Raw genomic sequence first — 24,711 nt, 5'->3', positions numbered from 1 at the left:
TATGGTAATATGCATGTTAACTGTCATTAGTACAGGAGAGTAGAAATAAAATTTAGTAAATTAAAACCACAGACCTAGGATTGGATGGCATTTATTTGCATATCTCATGTGAAAGCTGTCATTTCCATCACCTTCTTTCATTTCATGGCTGGTTCTTGACATAATCTAGTTGTAGTTTTCTCCCCTGATAAAATGAAACAAATACCCTCCGTTTTTATGTTACCAAGTGGCTATGTCCCGATTTCTATTTCTTAGGGAGATTTCAGTAGTATAGCTTCTTTACCCAGTTTATTACAGCTCTCCCTCTAGAACTTAGTTACAAAGCTCACAGACAACTTGAAGTACTGGGACAAAGTTGCCTACCTTGAAAATCTTATTCCTTAAATAGGGATTTGTAGATTTAGAAGACACGGTCAATGGATTCCACAACCCTCTCTCCAAAACCTATTCTTACCCAAACATGTACTTCAGAGACCCCCCAAACACACGTACACATCCGGATTTACGGATCTTGCTTCATAGGTTAGATTCCTGTCTTCCTTGTCTTTGATCTTCTCCAGCGACTGCTATGTTTGTAGAATTCTGTTGAATGTTAACTATTGGTCTAGGCTTTCTGATAAAGATAATGAATAAACAGGATAATTTTAGCATCTAGAGCCCAAACTGTAACCGGGTTGCGAGTTGGTCCTGACAATTCAAGAGCTGCCCGCGAGGAATCCGCAGAAAGAATGCGAGAAATTTGACAGCTCTGCCCTGGGTCGCCAGCTTTTATATCAGCCGCCTGATTGGCAGAAACGCTCCTCAGTCAGGAGCGTCGTTTCAGGAAGGCCTGGAGGCGGCACGACACCCACCCACACCTTGGCCAACGGCCAAAGCTCGGCGCAAGGCACACCGGGGCCACTGCGGATCTCAACCACCGTCACCAAGGCAACCGGCGGGCACTAGGCTGTCAAGGCGGGCGGGCCGGCTGCTGCGAGTCTCCCCCGGGGCGCCAACGGCCGCACTCAGCCGGGATGCTTCGCGGAGGCTCTAAGGCCTCTAAAAGGCAAAGACTTTTGAGCTGGCGGCAGCACCAAGCGCTGAGCAGCAGCATCTATCTTGTGCGAGAGACCGGCCCCACCGGCTTCCTGCTGAGAGAGGAGGAGCCGGAAAACAAGGATTTCCGAGTAACTACCGCCCCCAACTTTCTCCCCGCGCCCCAGCCCCCAGGTTCGCCCTGTAGCCGCCCGCCCTCTCAGTGTCTGCGGCTTCTCTCTGCGGCACCGCATTCCCGAGAGTTCCAGACTCAGGAAAGATGTGCACATTGCGGAGGGAAATAGTATCTGTTAGACAAGTTTCATTATTGGAGCTTAGGGCTCCAGATTGCCTCCAACGTCTTGTAAGATGATGGCCTTTGATCTTTGGGCTTGAAAAAGTGAGACGTTTCCTGGGAATGGACGGTTTGCTATATGTATGTTCTGGGAGCCGTTGTTAGCAGTCACTAGCCCCGTAACTGAAACGAAATGAGAATTCTACAATCTGCATTCTGTATATATTTGCTAAATACTGAAAATCTGTTTTTCTTTAGTCACTCTGAAGCTATAAGACCCCTTTTTTAAGTCTTTAAATTGTGGTGCCTTGGAAAGATCTTAATGAACAAAAAAATTGTTTAATTTTGCTGAAAGACCACAGATATTTCAAATAGTCGCATATCCTACTCTCAGATACCGCATTACCTCTCAGTATTGACTTGCAAATTTGTAACTCAGTGTTACGCATTTTAAGTACTGAATACAGATCACTAACCTGTGCTCATTTACACATCCTTTTATCACTTTGTTGCTTACAGCACTGTATTGAATACATGTTTTTAGCCAGTATAGACTTGGTAAACAAACTTATCCTCTAATAAAATTAAATAAACAACAATTCAAATTTACAAAACAAAAATCTAAAATCTAAAAAAGTTCTTTAGCTTCACTGCAAGTAAAATTTCCTCTTAGCAAAAATAATAGAGATTTTTTTAAAGCTTTAAAAGTTACATTTCTTTTCATTTGCCTAAGTGTAGATCTTTCAAAAACAGTCTTAAGTGATAATGCAAGTGTAGCTCTTTTAAAATCAGTTTTAACTGATAATGCAAAGAATATATTCAGTGAAAAATAAGACTGGCGTTAAGAAATAAGATGTCCCTGTAGATGATACTCCACATTTCAGAGTTACCTAAAGTAAATTATCTCTTGAAATCTCTTTTAATCTAATTATCCATTAACTTAGTTTTACTCTAACTCTAAAAATTAACTGGAGTTTTTAAAAGTATGCATTTTTCTTTAAAGGTTCTTCTAGGAAATCTTCATGTTTGTAACTGTCCCACATTTCAGAAAAAAAGGGAACTTTGTAGGCATATATGCTGGTAAGTGACTTTGTAATGTAGATCTTCCAGAAAGGAACATCTAAATATGTTACATGTTTTGCCTTTTTCATTGTTTGAGTACTGCAAGATTAAAGAAATTTGGTGCTGGGAAAATATTAAGGTACATGGTCATAGCTTATCAAGTACTTTAGGGTATTTTAAGTAAGATTTAAGTTGAAAAACATACTGTCACCTCTACATGTTTTGAATGTTAAGGTTTTTAATAAGAAAAAATAAATTTTAGAATCTTATTATATACAAATGTGAAATCTAATGTATAAGACAGGAAAAAACTCCCTGACTCAGATCATTGATAACTATGTGGTTCATTATATATATATTTTTTTAATTTATTGTTTTCCTTTTCAATAAGCATTTGACTGTGAGTGAGTCTTTCAAGATAGAAATAGGACTTAACTAAAGGTTAGTTCTGTCAAATCTGAAAATTTTCCTCTAGTGTCAGAATCTATTTGTAAGGGAATCCCCCCCAATTTTTTTTAATTATTTGCATTTAGTTTAACTCAGTTCATTTTGTTTACCTACTATACTTCTACCAACAAATCATTATACTATAATAGAAAATTGGAGAGAAAATTATCAAACAAATTAAGGCGATAGTGTGTTTCTCATTTCTAATGCTTTTGTTTACAGATTTTAAAAAGTATAGTATCTATATTTCTAATGCTTTTATTTACCAAATTATTTGTTTTGATCTGTTGCTACTGAGCACCTACTAATGTAAGTTATTTGCTCTAGTTAGCTTAAAGATACAAAATATGATCTTTTCAAAACTTGCAATTTTGTTTTATTATTATACTTAAAATAGATTTTTCCCATTTTTATTTTATGCCAGCTTCCTTGGGGCAAGGGCATTCTGTTCTGTTAGTTCTGTAATATATTAACTATATGAACTATAAACTGGATGGAACTACAATCCAAGTATTTAATATACTAAAATATACTTAATATATTCAGTAAGAATTTAATATACTGGGTTGGCCAAAACATCCATTTATTTTTTCCTATTAAAGAAAAAAAGATATATATTTCATTTTTACCAATAACTTTATTGATTTGGATAGTTTGAGGATGTCAGCTGTCTCCTGTGTGGTGTAACATTGCTTGTTCTCAATCATTGTCTCAATTTGATTGCTATCAACTTCAACTGGTCTGCCCAACTGTGGAGCATTGTCCAGTGAGAAATCTCCAATACAAAACCTCAGAAACCACTTTTGACACATTCGATCAGTCACAGCACTTTCTCCATACACTGTACAAATCTTTTTTTGAGTTTCAGTTGCATATTTACCTTTCTTGAAATAATAAAGTATAATAACACTGAAAATGTCATTTATTTTCTTCCATCTTCAATATTAAAATGGCTACACAAAACTTCACCAATTTTCATGTTTTTTTAATGCATGCTAGTATGACAGCTGTCACAATACAATCTAACAAAATTGTTTTGAATGAAGTTAAAGACAACTAAGCACTATTAGATCCATCTTACAAAATCAAACAAACTTTTGACCAACCCAATATATTTCCCACTTTTAAAACATAGCCATATTCTATTTTAATTGGTGATATTTGAAAATATCTTTTTCTTTCATACATAATAATGGTATATGTAGGAAAACAGTCATTTGGTACTCTATCCAGAAAATTATTCATCATTTCTAGGAGTAGGAGACTTCTGGGAAAGTTCAAGGAAGTACTATGAATACCTAACCTCAGTAACTTCTCTCTGTGAAGGAATTTATGTCATGAAGAAATACATGGGCTCTCTCTGGCAAATCTCTTTACTGTAAATGTATTTTGTTTCCATTTACCATACTTTTTTAAAACATATGCTTATTTTAAAACTTAAATTTAGCTATTATAATAGGGAACTGATGAAAGTTTTAAGTTTACCCCTACATATTCAACAGCATAAATTTTATAATGCCATTCCTATTCTAAAATTAAAATGAAACAATATCATTTGAGGTTATATCAGAAATAAACGTGGTTTGTTGTTTGTTTTTTGTTTTGTTATTTTGTTTTTCCTCCTGTGAATATTAGGATCTTGTTGAAAAAATTCAAGCTTCCAAGGAATCATGAATGTAAGTTGTATATGCTTTTACTTGTTTTACTAATTTGAAATTAACAAATCTAATTACTTGTATCTAGACATATTCTGAATTTAGACAGTTAATTTTCTAGACAATCTGAGAACTTTCGATAGCCCAGTTTGTTACACTTAAGACAGTTGGAACATTTTTCTTCCTATTCAATAAAAAATGTAACTTCTTATGCCATTTTCAAATTCAAAGGCACTTAATAAAAAAAGAGGTGAAACAATGGCCAGTTGTTATTCAGTAGAAAAAATTTCTCTCAGGGGTTCTGAGACAAGATTCACAATTTTCTGTATTAAAGTATTTTAAATATGAGAAAAATAACATATAATTTTTAGATCCCTGAAATAGATAATTGACATAATTTCATTCAAAAATGTTTACTGACTAAAGTTTTTATGCAAAAAATATACATATTTTAAAGCAAAATGGTTTTTATGTCAGTACTTAAATTGTGTTTAAAATCAGGCACAGAGTTGTGTAACTTTAAATTCTAGAGTCCTCAAAAATAAAAAACAAAAATAATTTTAGTACAGGTTATTTAAATTTTTACACTTTATAATTAAGATACTGCCATTATAAAAGTGTTCTCTGTAGTCAATGAATTATTTGACCTATAGTAGACCCATCTAAGAATTGTAACAGCATTTAAAATTTATTAATAAATGTTCATAATATACATAAAGCATTAAAGTGATAATCAGTTTTCTTTTTTCTTTTTTAATTCAAAGGGTATCAGTTCTATTTAGACAAGTACATTTATCCCCAGCTATTACATAAGTATAATCACTGTAGCTATTTAAAAGTTATACTGGATAATAAATTAACAGTAGTGTTCCACAGGGATTTTACTTTTTAAAATTTTTATTGAATTTGTTGGGGTGACTCTGGTTAATAAAATTATATAGATTTCCATGGGAAGCCGGGGTGCTTGGTGGTGGCAAATGTAACCTTGCCTCAGATTTGGAAAACCACTGGGAGTGTGGCAGCACACAGGACCCACTCCACACACCGGTTTTCCTGTGGGGAATCAGGCCTGCTTGCTTTCTACTAAAGAACCCCATCATCCTGGGCTGAGAACAACAGATGTTCAGCATATAACCTTGAGGCAGTTTCATAGGGTCTGTTCTGAGCTGATTTTCAAGGACAGGATGTGGCTAGATCAGTTATCCTTATCATCCATGCATGTGTAACATTCTTTCCTCTGTTATATAAAAGTAATAATCATATAAGGCAATAATTGTCACAATGATTTATAACTTTCTTGGATGTAATTCACCTAAAGAGTTAATAAAAGCCTGTTCAGGCAGGGGCAAACTACACTTTCTCCTTTAGAGAGTGGCCAGTTTTGTCTCCTCTTCTCCATGGGATTCTTGCAGTCCATGTGCATATATTCATTTCATCCACAACGCCATGGACTCCGCTGGTGGGATGTCCGAAACAGGTTTCAGGTGTACAATTCTATAATACATCATCTGTATATTGTATCGTGTGTTCACCACCCCAAGTCTCCTTCCATCACCATTTATCACCTCTTCACCCTCTCTACTTCCCCCCAACCCTTTCTCTCTGATAATCACCACACTGTTGTCTGTGCCTGGGTTTTTTCTTTGCTTAATCCCTTCACCTTTTTCACCCAACCACCCAACCCCTCTCTCCTCTGACAACTGTCAGTCTGTTCTCTGTATCTATGAGTCTGTTTCTACTTTGTTTGTTAATTTTGTTCATTAGATTCCACATATAAATGAAATTATAGGTACTTATCTTTTTCTGACTGGCTTATTTCACTTAGATTAATACTCTCCAGGTCCATCTTTGCTTTCACAAGCTGTAAGATTTCATTTTTACAGTTTAGTAGTATTCCATTGTGTATATACCACAGCTTTTTCATCCATTTACCTACTGATGGGTACCTGGGCTTTTGCAAATAACACTGCAATTAACATAAGGGTATATACTTTCTGATTGGTGTTTTGGAATTCTTAGGATATTATATATTCCCAGAAGTGGGATCGCTGGGTCAAAAGGCAGATCCATTTGTAATTTTTTGAGGTAATTCCATACTGCTTTCCACAGTGGCTGCACCAGTCTGCAATCCCACCAACAGTACACAAGTGTTCCCCTTTCTCCACATCCCCATGAGCACTTGTTTGTTGATTTATTGATGATAGTTATTCTGAAAGGGTGAAGATATCTCATTGTGGTTTTAATTTGCATTTCTCTGATGATTAGTGATGTTGAACATCTTTTCATATGTCTATTGGCCATCTGTATGTCCTCTTTGGAGAAATATCTATTCAAGTCCTTTGCACATTTTTAAATTGAATTGTTTGGAAGTTTTTGCTATTGAGTTTTATAAATTCTTTATAAATTTTGAATATTAACCCCTTATCAGTTATATCATAAATATGTTCTCCCTTTCAGTGAGCTGTCTTTTCATTTTGTTGATGGTTTCCTTTGCTGTGAAAAAACATTTTAGTTTGGTGTAGTCCTATTTGTTTATTTTTTTTTCTTTGATTCCCTTGCCCAAGGAGATATATCAGGAAAAAATATTGCTACAAGAAATGTCCAAGATTTTCCTGCCTATGTTTTCTTCTATGATCCTTACAGTTTTGAGTCTAACATTTAAGTCTAATCCATTTTTGAGTTTATTCTTGTGTGTGGTCTAGTTTTATTTTTTTGCATGTATCTGTCCAATTTTACCAACACCATTTATTGAATAAACTATCTTTAGCCCATTGTATGTTTTTGTCTCCTCTGTCAAATATTAATTGACTGTAAAGGTGTGGGTTTATTTCAGGACTCTCTATTCCACTTCATTGATCTGTATGTCTGTTTTTAGGCCAGTACCTTGCTGTTTTGGTTACTATGGCCTTGTAATATAGTTTGATATCAGGTAACATGATTCCTCCATCTTTGTTCTTCCTTCTCAGGATTGCTATGACTATTCTGGGTCTTTTGTGGTTCCATATAAATTTTTGGAATTTTTCTTCTAGTTCTGTGATATACTCTGTTGGTATTGTTACAGGAGAAACTCCTAGAAACTCAATTCTTCTCACCAACACAGTATAGAATTACAGATCAGCGAGTCCATTATTGTTCAAGCCAACAGGGTTTACTGGTAATATGTTCTCATGGTAGAGAACGGGCCTTGTCAAGGTTGGGGAGAAGGGGAAGAGCAAGGTTGGCAAGGGCAGAGGTGGCAAGAGCAAGAGTCTGAGCCAGGGTGGCCTGAGGCTGGGCAGCTGGAGAGCGAGTCCTTTGTTCTGAGGACTTACATAGTTGATGGGATGGGGGAGGGTGAAGAAGTTACATATTGATTGACAGGTAAAGGTGGTGATAGCTTTCCAGTACAGGGGTGTGAATACCCAAAGGTGTTAATGGACTTCTTCCTTTAGGCCCTATGGGCCCTTTCCAACCTTTCAGGCCTTGGGATGAAAGCACAGTTTCAAAGGTGTTTTTTCCCAGATAGTGGAAAAGAATTTCAAGGACAGCTGAGCCAGTGGGTGGGACATATATCCCTCTTCCTCCCTGCCTTGGTTTGCTATCTATCTTACCTGACATTATCTTAATAGGAATTGCATTGAGTCTATAGATGGCGTTGGGTAGCATGGACATTTTGATGATGTTAATTCTTCTTTTCCATGAACACGGTACATATATGTACTTATTTGCATCTTCTTCAATTTCTTCTCCAATTTTGTACTCTTCTCTTGCTCTGCATATTCTCTTAGAAATGTCTCCTGTTTGTTTATGTCTCCAGCTGTTACCATTATAACCATTGAGATCAACACACCAGTATTTCCAGCTGCCTTGTGGGCAGCTCAATTCTGGAGGTCCCAATAGCATTTTAAATGTTAGATTTCCCTCTTATATGCTTCCCTCTTATATTCTCTACCTCACATATTGGCTTTCTGTTTTCTTTAGTCTCAAAGCTAGAAATCTTCTGAATTTTTCCTCTCGTTATCTTCTCTCATATATTTAGTACCTCTGTCTAAAACAAATCCTGTTTGTGTTGACATCCTACCTACTGTACTTCTCAGTGGTGTTCTAATCTCTCCATGCCTGGTCTCACCATTGTTCAACCTTCATCATCCCTTAGTACTATTCTTTGTGGCTTCCTTGTTTCCAGCACCTTCACTTTGTGGCTTCCTCCCCTGCACTATAGACAAAAAGTTTTTTCTGGCTTTGATTGGTGTGGCTCAGTGGATTGGGAGCAGTCCCACAAATTGAAAGGTCAGAGGTTTCTCTCCCTCTCTTTCTCTCTCCTTTCCCCTCGCTCCAAAAATAAATAAATAAAATCTTTTTTATAAAAGTTATTTCTGAAATGTCACTTACTCTCTCCTTCATCCTCTATCCCAGTCACTTCATACACAATGATTAGGTTGCATGATTTTATACATATTTCTTTTATTCTGTTTCTCCATTTTATCCTTCTGAAGTTAATATCCTCTACAAAGTGTTGGTTTTCTCTACATTATTTTCCATATCATTTTCACAAGCCTTCTATGCTAGGGCCATGCAGCACAAATATATTGTGAGTCACATATGTAATTTTCTAGTAACTGTATTTACTTTTAAAAAATTAAAAGAAACAGGAGAATTATTTTTAAAATATATTTTAATGCACTATATCAAAAAATTTTCTCCATATTGCTACCCAGTTATCTCAATAACAGTTATTGAATAGTGTTTCTTTCCATCCTTGTTCCATAATGGCTATTATTCAGTGAGTTCTATTACTTATTGTTTTTGTAATAAATTGTGATATCTCATAAGACTAGCTACCTTGCTCTTCTCTATAAAAGAATGTTCTTCCATAGTCTCATACACTAATTTTTCCAAATTAAATTGAAAAGAGTTTGTTTCTCCCTTTTATTCTACAATTTATGTTACACCATGTAGAACAGTTCATGACCACCTTCTCTTATGAACTTCTATGTTTCAGTATTTCTTCTGACTTACAGAATCTTTGTTCTCAAAAGCACAATCTTTTGTTCTTCATTATCCTCCCCACTTTTTTAGGGAGCAGATGTTGCCTGTCTCTGTTACAAATATCTCTCATCCTCCAAAGTAATGGTTAATTAAAGTATTATACCCTCCTACATTCCATCTGCCACCCCTCTTCAGACAAAGAACAGAGATTTCTGTATTGAAATGTAGCTTTTTTTTTCCCCCAGTATTGTCAAGGTTTAATTCAGAGTATCTAGGAAATGGAGCTTTTTCGTTATCTTGCAAATAATTTTAATCTATATGTATTAAAGAATGTATAAAATGAATATCAGAAATCAAAGGGATCAATAACAGCTGGCATTTAAATTGTGGCATGTTTAGGAGAGGGAAAGAAAAAGAAACATAGGGCTAGGTGAGAAAATTAAGGAATCTTGGATGCCTTGGTCAAAACTATATGCACTTAGAATACAATTTCTTATAAACAGGATGGAGAAAATTCAGAATTCAAAGAATGTGCACCCTAAGGGTACAGGCAATATAGTTTATAATAGACTGACCTGAGAAATATTTACTAAAACTGTGAAGGATATGGCTGCTAACACACTCTTTTAGGGACATAAAAATGAGACAAGAAAACAGGCACAATTAATTAAGTCTTGCCCTCCTATTTCTTATTAATGTAACAAATACAAATTATATTAGTATTATTCAAATATCCTTACTTCCTGTTTATGTATCTATGCCCAATTCTTTTGATATTTCTGAATGTTGATAAAATACTTGTTCATGCAAAAATGAACAGATAAAAATTTAAGACATAATTATAATACCAATCCAGAATGAACACTATAATAAAATTAATCCAAAACCCTTATAATCCACTAGTTGCATTTACTCTTCAGTGAGAAAAACAAACTAACTTCCATTCTTTCTATACTCTTTTCTAACCATTTGGTTCCAAAAGAACTACAAAAAAAAAAAGTGGTAAAGGTGAGTGTAATAATTCAACTGACATTTGAAAGAAAATGCTAGCTTTCAGCATAAGTTGTTACATTTTTGTATTTTTAATTTTGCTACTGAATTTTAATACTTTGGGATTTTTCACTAGATGCATTGAAGTTAGGTCTCACGGAAGGAGAAATCAATGAATTGCTTCAGGGAATACATCAAGTTCAAGTTTCCCAAAATGCAGCAAATGATGAAAACTCACATATTGAGGAAGACGGGTACATTAAACAGAAAGAGATTGGTTCAGATGATGTCTGCTCTATTTGTCAAGAAATACTTTTAGAGAAAAGGCTTCCTGTCACCTTTTGCAGGTGATTTTTTAAATCTAAAACTTATGAAAAAATTTGAATTTAATCTTTGTAATTTATTCCATTATGAGACATGTTGATAGAGAAACAATATGTATTTAAATTATCATGTTTAATTGGCCTTCTTTTGTTTCCTAACATAGACGTTGTGAGAGGTCCTGCTCTTGGTCTAAATATTTCTGGGCTACATTTTAAAGGGTGAAAATTAAAGCATAATTCCACTTTATTCCCCTTTTCACTTTAAGTTTATTAAAGTGCAATAATTTTTACATTTTTGTTTTAACACATGAATAAATGCCATGGTATAGAGTAATTACAAAGAGTTTTTGAAAGTAAAGATTGTTTTACTTTAAATGATAAAAATTCTTTTCAGTTTTTCTAAACTATTTTTAAGCCTAAATAATTAAAAATTTTATACAAATGTTTATTGAGAGTGTCATAGTCAACTATTCTTCAAGGCACTTGGACTTGGAAAATGTGGGCAACTGTTTGATCTCCTGATTATTTGCCAAAATTTTCATCCACACTATAATGTTTCATATGACTCTTTTTATTGTGTATTTTAAAGATATTAACTATTTCCCAAAATATTATTTCTCTCAGTAGATATTTATTGGGTACTACCACATATTGTGTGATTTCTAGAAAAATAAGGCAATGCCCATGCTTGCAGTGATGCTTTTTATTTCAAAAGCAATAAGTATTGTTATAATGTTCTTTTTAGTTAAGATTATATGTATTCTCACTTTACAAACGAAAAATATTTTAATGCTGAAAAAAATTTTAGCACCATTTTATTGGCATGGGGGGAATTTGGAATTCTGATGTACTAAATTAAATTGATGATGATAGATTAGATAGATAAGAGAAGATAGGGTATATGTTTATGTATGTAATTAAGCTACGTATACCTAGAAAATCAGAATATTTATATGGGAAACAAAGATAGTAGCAGAGACATTTTATTTATATAAATATATATAACTTTGTATTTACAAATGGTAATCTAATTTAATTTTAACAGGTTTGGCTGCGGCAATAATATGCATATAAAATGCATGAAGATCTTAGCTAATTATCAGGATACAATATCAAACACTTCTATGTTGAAATGTCCTCTGTGTAGGAAAGAGTTTGCACCATTAAAACTTATTTTGGAGGAATTCAAAAACTCTAGCAAACTTGTGACTGCAGCTGAGAAAGAGCAACTGGACAAACAACTTGGAATTCCCTGTAATAACTGTAAACAATTTCCAATTGAGGGAAGATGTTATAAGTAAGTGTCATCAGTAAAATTATGAACAAGTTTTTTAACTTTAGCAAACTTTTGAGCATTAGAGTAGCAGTTGTCTAGCCTGTCTTCTTCCTTTCCTCCTTTACATAGTGTTTTTTGTTTTATGGATGGGCGTTTATTTAGGATTTCCAGTCTAGAGATTTATGTCATCCCAGTACCTCAGAACTTTGTTTTTTCCTCACTTACACAACGGTATTGGCTTTGCACTCCTGACCAGATTGAGAATCTGAAGTAGTATCCTGTCTTGGAAGTTCCAGACACAGACTTTCTTGATTTGTCTTAGATGAATTTCCAAGCTCAGAGCTTTGCTAGATAAACTTCTCAACCTCTGTAACTTCCTTTGAACCGCCAAAAGCTCCTGGGTTTCAGCCAGAGGGATATTGACTAGATTGACTGAATATTTAATCAAGTTTCCCTATTCCAAATATCAACAAGTTCATTATTTTGTTTTCTTTTGTGTCTTATGCTGCAACAAGAAGATTCTTATTAGAATAAGCAATTTCCATTACTTTCGCAAGCAGTCCCATAGTTGCCACATTAAAACATCAGTTAATTGCTCTGCTTGGGAAATTATGCTATCTTAATTAAAATTTTAAGTTAACTGTTATGAAGAAAATATTTTATTTCAAGCTTAATTTTTTGTTAAAATACATCAGTTTACCAAGTGTTGCTGGTTCGATTCCCAGTCAGGGCACATTACTAGGTTGAACATCAGGCCCCCAGTTGGGGGCGCGAGTGAGAGGCAACCACACAGTGATGTTTCTCTCCCTTTCTCCTTTCCCCTCCCTCTAAAAATGAAATAAATAAGCAAACAAATAAATAAATTATTTTTTTAAAAAAAGAAGAAAGTGAAAGATGGCCTGACATTGTCATTAATGCTAAAAAAAAAAAAAATTTACTTTTCAGTCTTCCAGGAATTACATTATGAGTCCAATAAATATATTTTTAAAACCCGCTCATAAAACCACGACACTTTTTTTCCGAATTCTTTTAGTCCTTTGTTTTCTCTGTATCACATAGAAAGACGTTAACTAGAGCACCATTAGCAAAACTCTTTACTGGAAAACAGCTGGCCTGAGAAGACTAGAGGGAGCATTTCACTTGAGGAAGAAGCGCAGAATGTTTATAAAGGTTTAGCAGGAGGTGTTTAGCTAGTTTTAGGAATGCTGTTTAAAGGGTTCTAGAAAAAGGGAAGACAATATTTGGCATTAGCAGCTGATTTTTGAGTCATTTAATTTTTTTCAAGAAGAATGGATCAGAACAATAAGGAGCTAAGGTTCCAGGTGAAAATAAAATGTTCGGAAGAACAGCTGTGGGAGACAAGTACATACGAAAACCACAATGTAAATGGTTAATGCGTGGTTTTAGTAGATGTTAAATCCTGCTTCTGAGTATTTTGTTAATGACTGTGTATGTACTCCTCTGTCACTCTGGGCTTTCTGGCTGTTCTCTCTGTTCTCATAGGTGACTGTTCTTACTACTCCTCAATACAGGCATTCCCTGCTGTTCTGCTTCCTGTCTCATGCTCTACGCTGTCCGTGGAGAATAACTTCTCAATGGGTTTGGCTCACAGTCATTCACCTCTATATCCAACCTCTGTTACAAATTAAAGAATGAATTTCTAACATTTTTGATTTCACTACTTCCATCTTCTCAAATACTAACATATCAGTCCATATCAGTCATTGGCCTAAAAACTATTTCTAGTAGTTTTTGGAATGGATTGAGTAGGAGACAAGGTAAACTGGAAAGCTTTACAGGTCCTTGTTAGAGTTTTACATTATAGCTACTTTCAAGAAATTAATCCCAAAAATATCATAGGTATGTGAAAATATAGAAATGCTTATATTTTCTAGCCCAGCATAATTTAATGTATTGAAGTAACTGCACCATTGATTAATGTTAATTATTAAGACTCTTCCCTGCATGTATAAATAGTAATAATGAATAAGTTAGCACTTGCTGCTTCTAAGATGACTGAAGGACATAGTTTCCCAGATTTCTCATGGAAATAGTCTTCTAAAGCTTAGGTAACTTGAGTAAGAAAATAAGTTTATTTGCTCACAATATTACTTTATTAGTGAATATTGCTACAGTAAATTAGAATTCTCTGCTGTGGCAAAATTTTTATAAGTGATATAAATTTGAGAGTGAACTTTTGTGAAAAGTGAAGTTTTAAATATGTCAGTAGTTTTGTTTTTTTTTTAACAGAATATGGACTCAGTTTATTTTTATTTTTTTATTTTTTTTATGATTTTTTTTTAATTTTTTAATTTTATTTTGGATTTTCAGTTACAGTTGTCCCCTTTTCCCCTAATTTCTCTCCCCCACCCAACCCACCCCCTCTCCCGCAATCATATCCCTCCCCGTTGTCCATGTCCATGAGTCTTTTATACAGGTTCTTTGACTAATCCCTTCCCTTACTTATCCCCCTTCTCTCCCTCTCCCCTCCCCCCTATTGACTGCTATTCTGCTCTTTGTTCTATTTAGTTCCTTTGTTTGTGTTGTTCTTTAGTTTCCTGTATTAGGTGATATCATATGGTATTTTTCTTTCTTTGCCTGGCTTATTTCACTAAGCATAATTCTCTCTAGTTCCATCCATGTTGTTGCAAATGGCAGGAGTTCCTTCTTTCTTTCTGCTGCATAGTATTCCATTGTGTAAATGTACCACAGTTTTTTGATCCACTCATCTACAGATGGGCACTTAGGTTGTTTCCAGCACTTAGCTATTGTAAACAGTGCTGCAATGAACATAGGAGTGCATAAGTTCTTTTGAATTGGTGTTTCAAGATTCTTCGGGTATAATCCTAGTAGTGGAGTCGCTGGTTCAAAAGGCAGTTCCATTTTTAATCTTTTGAGGTAATTCCATACTGTTCTCCATAGTGGCTGCACCAGTCTGCATTCCCACCAACAGTGCAGTAGGGTTCCCGTTTCTCCACATCCTCGCCAGCACTTGTTGCTTGTTGATTTGTTGATGATGGCCATTCTGACTGGTGTAAAATGGTATCTCATTGTGGTTTTTATTTGCATCTCCCTGATGGCTAATGATGTTGAGCATTTTTTCATGTGTCTATGGACCTTCTGTATGTCCTCTTCGGAGAAGTGTTTGTTCAGGTCCCTTGCCCATTTTTTAATTGGGTTGTTTGTTTCCTTGATGTTGAGTCGTATCAGCTCTTTATATATTTTGGAAATCAGTCCCCTGTCTGTGATGTCATTGGCAAATATGTTTTCCCATATGGTTGGTTTCCTTTTCATCTTGCTGATGTTTTCTTTTGCTGAGCAGAAACTCTTCAGTTTGATGTAATCCCATTTATTTATTTTTTCCTTTATTTCTCTTGCTTTAGGAGATGTATCCGTGAAGAGATTGTTACGTGAGATATCTGATATTTTCTTGCCTATGTTTTCCTCTAGGACTTTTATGGTGTCACGGCTTACATTTAAGTCTTTGATCCATCTTGAGTTTATTCTTGTGTGTGGTGTAAGTTGGTGGTCTAGTTTCATTTTTTTGCAGGTCCCTATCCAGTTCTCCCAGCACCATTTGTTAAAGAGGCTCTTCTCACTCCATTTTATGTTCCTTCCTCCTTTATCAAAGATTAGTTGACCATAGAGGCCTGGGTTTATTTCTGGACTCTCTATTCTGTTCCACTGATCTATATGTCTGTTCTTATGCCAGTACCATACTGTTTTGATTACAGTGGCTTTGTAGTATTGTTTGATATCTGGTGTTGTGATTCCTCCTGCTGTGTTCTTCTGTCTCAAGATTGCTTTTGCTATTCGGGGTCTTTTTTGGTTCCATATGAATTTATGGAGTATTTGTTCTAGGTCTGTGAAATATGTCATTGGTATTTTAATAGGGATTGCATTGAATCTGTAAATTGCTTTGGGTAGTATGGCCATTGTCAGTAGTTTTTATTGAAAACTTTTTATATATATGCCTCTTTCCCTTTTGTGAGAAGAAAGAATATAATACAATCCCTATTTTCAAGAGATATCCAACTAAGTATAACACTAGCATTCATGAAACAATTGGAAAACACAGGATAATCAAATGATAGAATACCTAAGACGCTGTCGATTCCATGAGAATGTAGAGAAAGAAATAAATGAAAGCCAAGGTACCACAGGAAGACATCATGGAAGAGATGTGTGGTAGGCAAAATAATGCCCTCTCAAATATGTCTACGTCCTCATGCCTAGTACCTGTATGTTTGCCTACATGTTATAGGGCAATTAAGATTTCAAGTGAAATTATGGTTGCTAATCATCTGACCTTGAAATAAAGAGATTATCCTGGATTACCTGGGCCTATTGTAATCCCAAGGATTCTTTTTGTTTATTTTTTTAATATGCTTTATTGATTATGCTGTTACAGTTGTCCCAATTTCTTTTCTCTTTGTTTTCCTCCACCCAGTGATCCTCCTCCCTCCAGTTGTCCCCCCACCCTTAGTTCATACCCATTGGTTGTGCATATAGTTCTTCTCAACATCTTCCTGTCTACTCCACTCCCTCCTACTATGCTTCTTAATTCCTGTACCATCTCCCTTCCTTTCCCTCTTTTCCCCTCCCTGCTGACCTCCAAGAATTCTTAAAAGTGGTAGAGGGAAATAAAGAAGAGAGTCAGAGGGAAATGTAATTCTGGGAGAAAGGCACAGAGAGATGCTGCATGGCTTACTTTGAAGCTGAAGGTAAGATAAGCTAAGAAGGCGGACAGCCTCCAGCAGATAGAAAGAACAAGGAGAGAGATCTCTCCAGAGCACCCAAAAAATGCTACCTTGTGAACCCCTTGATTTTATCCCATTGAGACCCATGTCAGATCTCTATCTCACAAAACAACATAATAATAAATTAGGTTCTCCTTAAGCTGCTGAATTTGTTGTAACTTGTATAGTAGCAATAGGGAACTAAGACAGGGTGAGGCATTTGAGATGGCCTTGTCATATCTGTATAGTTCCCAGGAAATTTTGGCCAGAAATTTTCATCAAAAACCATCAAAATAATTGGGTTTTTCCTTGTATGTTTTGCATTTTTAGGTGTACCAAATGTATAGAATATCACTTATGCCAGGAATGTTTTGATAGCTGCTGTCATCTTTCTCACCCATTTATATTTCGTGAGGTACAGTATGCTTCTTGAATTTCATATAATGCTTGTGTGTTGTAAAATAAATCTGAGAATAATAAGAATAGATAACACTCTGGAATAGAGTTAAATGAGTCTTAATAAAAACTAAAGACCATAATTTTTGGAGAACTCTTTTTCATAAGGATGTACAAGGCAGTCAGTTTTTATATTTGTAATTTATAAAATCTGAGGCTGAGCTGCTTCCAATGCCCCAGCTCAGTTGGAAACTTCTTTGTCCAGCAGAGGTTTCATGACCATGGTGGAACAGATTTATCCAGGACAATGTATTTTGTCTGGTGAGAAAAAGGAGGTGGCTGTTCCCTCTAGTGGAAAAAGAGCAAGACCTCCATTCCTCATTCTTTTTATTGAAGAGGAGATTCAGGAGATACAAGGTCAAGACTTATGAATCATCAATAAGCTTTCAGTCGCTTGGGTTACAGTTGACAGTTACTGATTACAGATATCAATGTAGAGGGCACAGTGACCAGTCTGTGTCAGGGTCTATTAAACATCTTGACGCCACACTGGCATTAAATGCAAGTTTTCATACATTCCTTGCTAGAGATTGTTTATAGTTAACTAAGAGATAAAAAAAGTAGAGGAAGCTCCAAAGCATAATATGTATTTTTTAAACCCAATTCCCATGGGAACCCTGTAAGTGGCCTTTGGTCCTGTCTGCCTCACAGCCTTTCAGTTTTCTGTTGAGACTTAGAGGCTTCCCGGGGGTGGGGGGCTGCCTGGCTCACAGCCTGGGCTACAATTCCCAAAACCACAAGGAGTGGTACCCCACAAAAATCCAACACAATAACCAATGTAATAACATTATTTATAAATCATAAGGACAGCCATCAAACCATCAACATTCCTTTAAAAAGTAGTCTTCAACATTACCAACTGACCCACCCCATTATGTTATTGATATGCAGCCTATTAATTTTAATCCACAAAATAAAACTTTTTATGATTTGCAAAGTAACATTTACTTTTTGCCTATTACAGAAGAGAAATCAAAGATGGAAATCACTAGAAAAAAGATCAAATCAAATTGTAAAACACATAGATATTAGAAATGACATAGAAGAAAAGATGCCACACTTTCAAGAAAAGCAAGGGTGAGATTCTCAATGAAACTTACATTTCTTGTAGGACTTGGGGTATTTATATAATTTTCAGCTTGATAAATTGCATTCATTTCTTTATCCAATAAATATGAATTAAGCACTTATTATATACTGGGTGACATTATGGTATGCAAGTGAAGAGCAAGGCTCTGGAGCCAGACTGCTTACATCCAATCCTAGTACAACCACAAGTTAGCTATATGACTATTGGGCTAGTTACGCCACTTCTCTCTGCCACATTTCCTTCATCTTTAAAATGGGGATACAGTATTCCCTCACTTATCATGGGTATTACATTCCAGACCCCCCCGCAAAGTAGGAACCTTACATTTATTCTACACTCTTAAACCTACATAACTTTAACAACATATGTATACAGTACCACAAAATCCTGCGATATAGCAAAAAATCTGCAATAAATAATGAAATAAAATATTTTTTAAAATCCCGTGATACAGTGAGGCTGCAATAAGTGAATCGTGATATGGTGAGGGACTACTATAATTCTAAAACCAGCCTCACAGGAATTCTGTGAGTATGAAATGAATTAATACACACAGTAAATATTCAAATAATGTTGTCTATAATTATTATTAATTCCACCAGAGATTGTACTGGGTATTGGGGTAATAGAAATTTCCTTAGTAATTAAATGATCATCTTATAAATGTAAAATTAAAACTGATGAATTATACAAAGAAAAAATGCATAGGAATTTGATATTTGCTTTGAAGTAATTTGCCTCAAGGAGAAGGAAGTCTCTTCTGCCTCATTGTCCCTCTCCTCCACCCCTTGGAGGGAGAGTACTGAGTATATTGATTGTGTTTCAGAACACAGATTAGACTATTTGCTAGTGCACAGGCCTCCAGACCTTTTGTCATATTCCTTATCAATTAAAAATTTAAAGTTGCTGTTTTTATTAGCATATTAGGTACGTTGTAAAATACACAAAAGATCATTTTTAAAGAATGGGATAAAATTGAAATAATTTAAAAAATAATAATGTCACTGAATTAACCAAACAAAAAATGTGCGTGTTCAGATATATATGTATATATATAATTTTATCCAATCCAGTAGATATTTAGCCCATGCTCTGTGGGTACTTCACACACTTTGGGGGCCACAGCTCTTGTGGAACATTTTATGCCTGTAGGTATAAAATGACCCTGTACAAAGGCTCTCTGTTTCCTTTTCCCTTCACCCTGGCTAGATATCACACTTCAACCTATTAGGATGATAAATTGTATAAGTAAGGATTAGGAGATTTTGGGGGGAACATTAGAGGTAGAAGGACATTCTGGATAGAGAAAGTGATAAAAGTGATAAAAGGAGAGAGTTTCAGGATTAAAGTGTGGTTAGGTTTATTTTTTTTAGTCAATAATTACATGACTGTGGTAAAAAAACAATTTCTGTGATGAAAGTGTACCTGTAGAGTAGTAAGGATAAGCTTTTCTGAAGAGTATATTTGAAGTTTGTTCTGAATGACTTCTGAATAAAAGGAATGCATCTAACCTTTTAACCAAGCTTTTGTTTTTAAATATTTGTTTTATCTGTTTCATCAGTTCCTAATGGCATCAAATAGCAATTGATTGACATTGTATGATCTTAGTTATGTTGTTTGTGACTTTGGGTACAAAAATGGGCTTGGTACTTTTAGAGTCACATAAACATGGTCGAACAATACAGATGTATTAAGCATATATCCCAAGGAAAATTGAATTTCCTTATAGATTATGATCTACCAATTTATCATAGTGGCCTGGAATATTTAATGTGGTTTACTGTGCACCTTGCTTCCTGCCAGATGACAGAGTAAATTGGATTGTATTTCTAAAAAAAATAAAAATAAAAAGCCTAAATGTTGGCTCAGGCTGAAATAATTTGAGTATGTGACTTACCAAAATTCCATTGTGGTTTCACTGTCATTAAAAAGCACAGATCAAAAAATTTCAGGTTAGTATTTGTATTTGAAATGACTAAATTTTGTTCTTTAAGAAGTTGATGTTAAAGTTGAGCCCATCTTGTTCATAATCAATACAATAGATTTTTTAAAACTTTATTTCAGTTCAAGAAAACATTGGGTTTATTTGCATTGTTTATATGGAGGTTATTACCTGTGCTACTGATTATTTCCTGATCTGTAATCACATATGAATATTCATGTCTCTGCTTATTCTCGTTCAGCCAGGTTTACACACCAAAACACGCACTCAAGTCCCTGCCTCTCTTAGTGATCACAAAGAGTAGTATGCTGCTTGCTCCAGGCTACCAGTGTCGACTTTGTTTGAAGCCATTTTGTGTTGGTCAATATGTAAGATTGCTGCCATGTACTCACAAGGTAGAGGTCACATTTTACTTTGACTTTCCCTGTAGGGCCAGTTTTCACAAATAAAGTGACAATTCAAGTCTCTCCTTTCACTTTTTAGTTGTATTATGTGCAGATGTTCAAACTGAACAGTATATGTAGAGGGGCTGCAGCAAGACTATTGAAATGGCAGCTTTGCCCCATAAGAATGGATTCCTATTGATTAGGACTCACTTCTGTATACACTATCTAGGACAGATAAAATGGCCCTTTAAGTTAGATTCTTTTATATGCTTTAGTTATCAATAAAAAGGAAACACGTATAGAATGCTAATTTTTTAATGTATTTTTGTGATTCTTTGGATGAAATATGCTTAATTTGACATCGTTAATTATTATTTTAAATGAACTCAATGGAATCAGTCTAACGTTGCTTGATCACTGTGCAGTTGTAACCAAGTTTTCTCTAAAATAAACTTTCCTTTTTTAATTTTATTTTTCAATTACAGTTTACATTCAATATTATTTTTGTATTAGTTTCAGGTGTACAGGATAGGGGTTAGACAATCATATACTTTACAAAGTGTCTCCCTCCTCGATATTTTTAGTGCTCACCTGGCATCATATATAGTTAATACAATATTATTGACTATATTCCCTATGCTGTATTTTACATCCCCATAACTATTTTGTAACTACCAATATAGAAAGAAACACACTCATAGATACAGAGAACAAACTGATAGTTTCCAGAAGGGAGAGGCGTGGTTGGGGGACTGGGTGAAAAAAGTGAAGAGAGTAAGAAGTACAAATTGTCAACATGAAATTGTTTCAATAAGTAAACATTTATAGCTATAGAGTCACACCCTTAGTTGAAATAGCTGATATTTTTTCTTCCCAAAAGTATGATTGATTTTATATCTTGCCATCATCAGATTAATTTTTGACTCGAGTTGGTTATGACTTTATTATTTAATAATTTTTATTTATTAGAAACAGTAAAATTAAAGGCTTGAATAAGTAGTTTTAAACAAAATTACAAAAATCATATCCATAGAAGGCTTTCCATTTTAATGTCGAAAATGGACATTATAATATAGCTACATTATATTTTATGAAAATATAATACTATATACTATGCCACATGTATAATGGTTTTACCATTTATTTTCAAGAAACTTATAACCCATAACCAATTACATACTTAAGAGAACCTTTTTGAAATATTTTCATAAAACTAAGTAAATGACGATTACTTTCCAGTTTTGCTAGTTTTAATAGTAACAAAATAATGTAACAGAAAAATTTACATAGATAATACATTATAAACAAGATAATTATACCCCTGATTAACTTATAGCCTTTTCTTCTAAGTTTCACAGGAAATGTATTGACAGTTGGTTACTCCACACGTGCAATGCATGCCCTGTTGATGGACAAGTGATATATAATCCTTTAATTTGGGGAGAGGCAGTGACGAATGGATGCATACAACACTCTGTTTCATACAAGGACATCGATCATCCGTCAAAACAGGAAGAATCAAGACTTTTTATTCCTGGTACTGGATTAGTCTTAAAACAAAAGAGACTTGGAATTTTACCTAGCATCCCTCAACATAATTCTGAAAAGCTGAATACACCTCAAAGTTCCAGAGATACCTATCGGGATATAACAACAGATGATCCATACTCTATCAAATTAAATGATTCAAATTTAAGAAAATTAATCTATGAATATAAAATTAGCCAACATTTCCCTAGGTATCTTCAAGATTTACCCACTAGAAATGTTAGGAAAATATTATCTCAAACATTTTTTCCTTCTATTGCTCCCAAAAATATGTCCCACTGGAACAGAAAGCCCATGTATCAACAAAAATACCACACCGGTCAAAGCCAGAAGAAGACCAAAGACTGTAAACATTAACCACAATTTAAAGAAGACTCTTGGTACTAAAGAGAGTAAAACAGGAGATCAAATACTTTCAGAAGATTTAATTCTTACTGTCATTTTGGGGTACCAAGTTTGTCTAAAAGGAATGATAACCGTATGAGAAAATTTTAAATGTCATCTATCAAGAAGGTCTTCATCTTACCCTTTAAATAAAAAAAGTCCTGAGCTATATTTAGTATTGGAAGTAGTTCAGTTATTAAAATACGCTTTAAACATCATAACTTTTTAATATTTAGATAGAGAACATAAAATGTTTTATTTGTAGAACATGGAACACTATGTACTCTTGACAAATGTGTATAAACTTCTCTGTTATCATTTTGTCTACTTGTCTATGAATAACTACACTTAAAGGAAATTAGCCCACCCCTTATAAGACTTATAGCACTAGGTATCTTGATGAGTCTGTTTAGAATGTTATTAATTATGAATAATTTTTAGAATTTTTATATCTGATTTTACACTGATTAAAATTATTATTTCTTAAATTAAGGAAATACATTTTTCTTGCACTGGACCATTGTTTTTAAACATTCCACCTGATAACATACAATGGGATTCTTTCCATGTACTTGTATATTTTTTTTCTTTTTCTTATAGTAGTAACCACCACAAACCTATAAGAAAATCTAGATGGTAGTTTTCTTTTTTATTTCCTTAAAGTAGCTTTCTTATACAAGAAATAAAATAAATATGCCTATAATACTATAAGCTATGCACATTTATAATGGTTTTTAAGTACTAGCAAATTTCTTAATATAATCAACATTAAAGGATCTATTGCTTAAAATCAGCTCTATTTCCAAAACAATTAACCATTGTTTTAAAATGTTAACTTGAAAAATATATCTCTTACATTATTATTTTATTTTTTAATTGTATGGTTCAGTAACTTTTCAAAAATATTTTAAAACATTGATGATTTTATTGATTTTTATTATCTACATAACAAGGAAAAACTCACATGGTGGTATTGGAATACATAGTTCTATGAATCAAATCACGAAGGTAGCAAGCAGAGAAAGTCCTTTGAAAATAATATTTGAATTTAATTAAGAGATTAATTAAATTAAGGTTAACCACAAATAGAAAATAATTACTAAAATGTAGTTTAGAAACAGTAACTGAGAGTTAATTAAAACATGAGCTCCATTTTAAAAATGAATGGAAAATAGGGTTTGTTTCCAATATATAAATGGAGAACCAAATATATTTGTCAGGATTTTTGCAGCCTGTATTTTTTGTTAGGTGGAGTGAGTGAAACTGCAAAGTAATTTCCCAATTAATCAAATACTATTTATCTTCTAATAGATATTGTGCTCTTCTCTTTAAAAGATTCTTCAAAAAAGGATAGAAAATGCTTTGGGAAGCCAAACATATGAAAGACCTATAGAAGGACAATAATAAATTGGGATGCTTGTAAAAAAACAATAATGCTATAAAATTTATTTTTTGGTTAAAAGAAAGCTACAATAGCCCTGGCTGGGTGACTGAGTTGGTTGGAGTGTCATCCTGTGCACCAAAAAGGTTGCAGGTTCAATTACTGAATTCCTGGTCAGGGCACATACATAGGTTGGAAGTTCAATCTCCAGTTGGGGTGTGTACCAGAGTCAACCAATCAGTATTTGTCTCTCACATCAATGCCTTTCTCTCTCTCCCTCTCTCTCTCTCTCTCTCTCTCTTTCTCTCCCCACCTTCCTCTCTCTCTGAAATCAATATACATATCCTCAGGTGAGGATTAAAAAATTGTTTAAAAGAAATATATAATATAGACACTATTCCTATACTAGTCAAATTTATTAATGATAATTCTGCAATTATTTGAGTTTTATTATTATAGTAGTATACTATACACAAAATAGTCTACCCATGATTACAAAAGGATTGTAGATATCAACTACCAGAGTAACAATTTCTGCACACACTTTGCCCGCAAAGAGTTGAGGATGTGAATTAGGTAATTCAATGTTGGGAAGTTAAATAGTTATTTGGTTTGTTTTTTATTAGACAAAATTTCACAAAGGGTGCTTGATTTCTAAAATCAAAGACCATCCTATTTATGAGGAGGAAGAAATGGCCTGAGAGTAACATAATACAGACTCAAGGGCAGTGATGAAGGACTTGGCAGGCTGATCA

At 34.3% G+C, this 24,711-nt stretch overlaps 1 protein-coding gene across 1 annotated transcript; it reads left to right on the top strand.

Moving 5' to 3' along the window:
• The first annotated feature begins 1,013 nt into the window (after positions 1-1,013).
• On the top strand, positions 1,014-22,736 carry ZSWIM2 (zinc finger SWIM-type containing 2). Its single transcript, XM_090268237.1, is given in 10 exon segments — positions 1,014-1,166; positions 2,313-2,389; positions 4,454-4,494; positions 10,568-10,778; positions 11,800-12,051; positions 17,100-17,184; positions 18,190-18,302; positions 20,499-20,652; positions 21,994-22,460; positions 22,462-22,736. Coding segments are annotated over 10 exon segments (1,767 nt in total). The 3' UTR covers positions 22,676-22,736.
• The last annotated feature ends 1,975 nt before the right edge of the window (positions 22,737-24,711 follow it).

The sequence above is a fragment of the Furipterus horrens genome, unplaced genomic scaffold (assembly GCF_987537825.1).
Source record: "Furipterus horrens unplaced genomic scaffold, mFurHor1.1.pri manual_scaffold_1, whole genome shotgun sequence".
NCBI classification, from domain to species: Eukaryota; Metazoa; Chordata; class Mammalia; order Chiroptera; family Furipteridae; genus Furipterus; species Furipterus horrens.
Note: the sequence above shows the minus strand (reverse complement) of the source record. Positions and strands in the feature narration are given on the sequence as shown.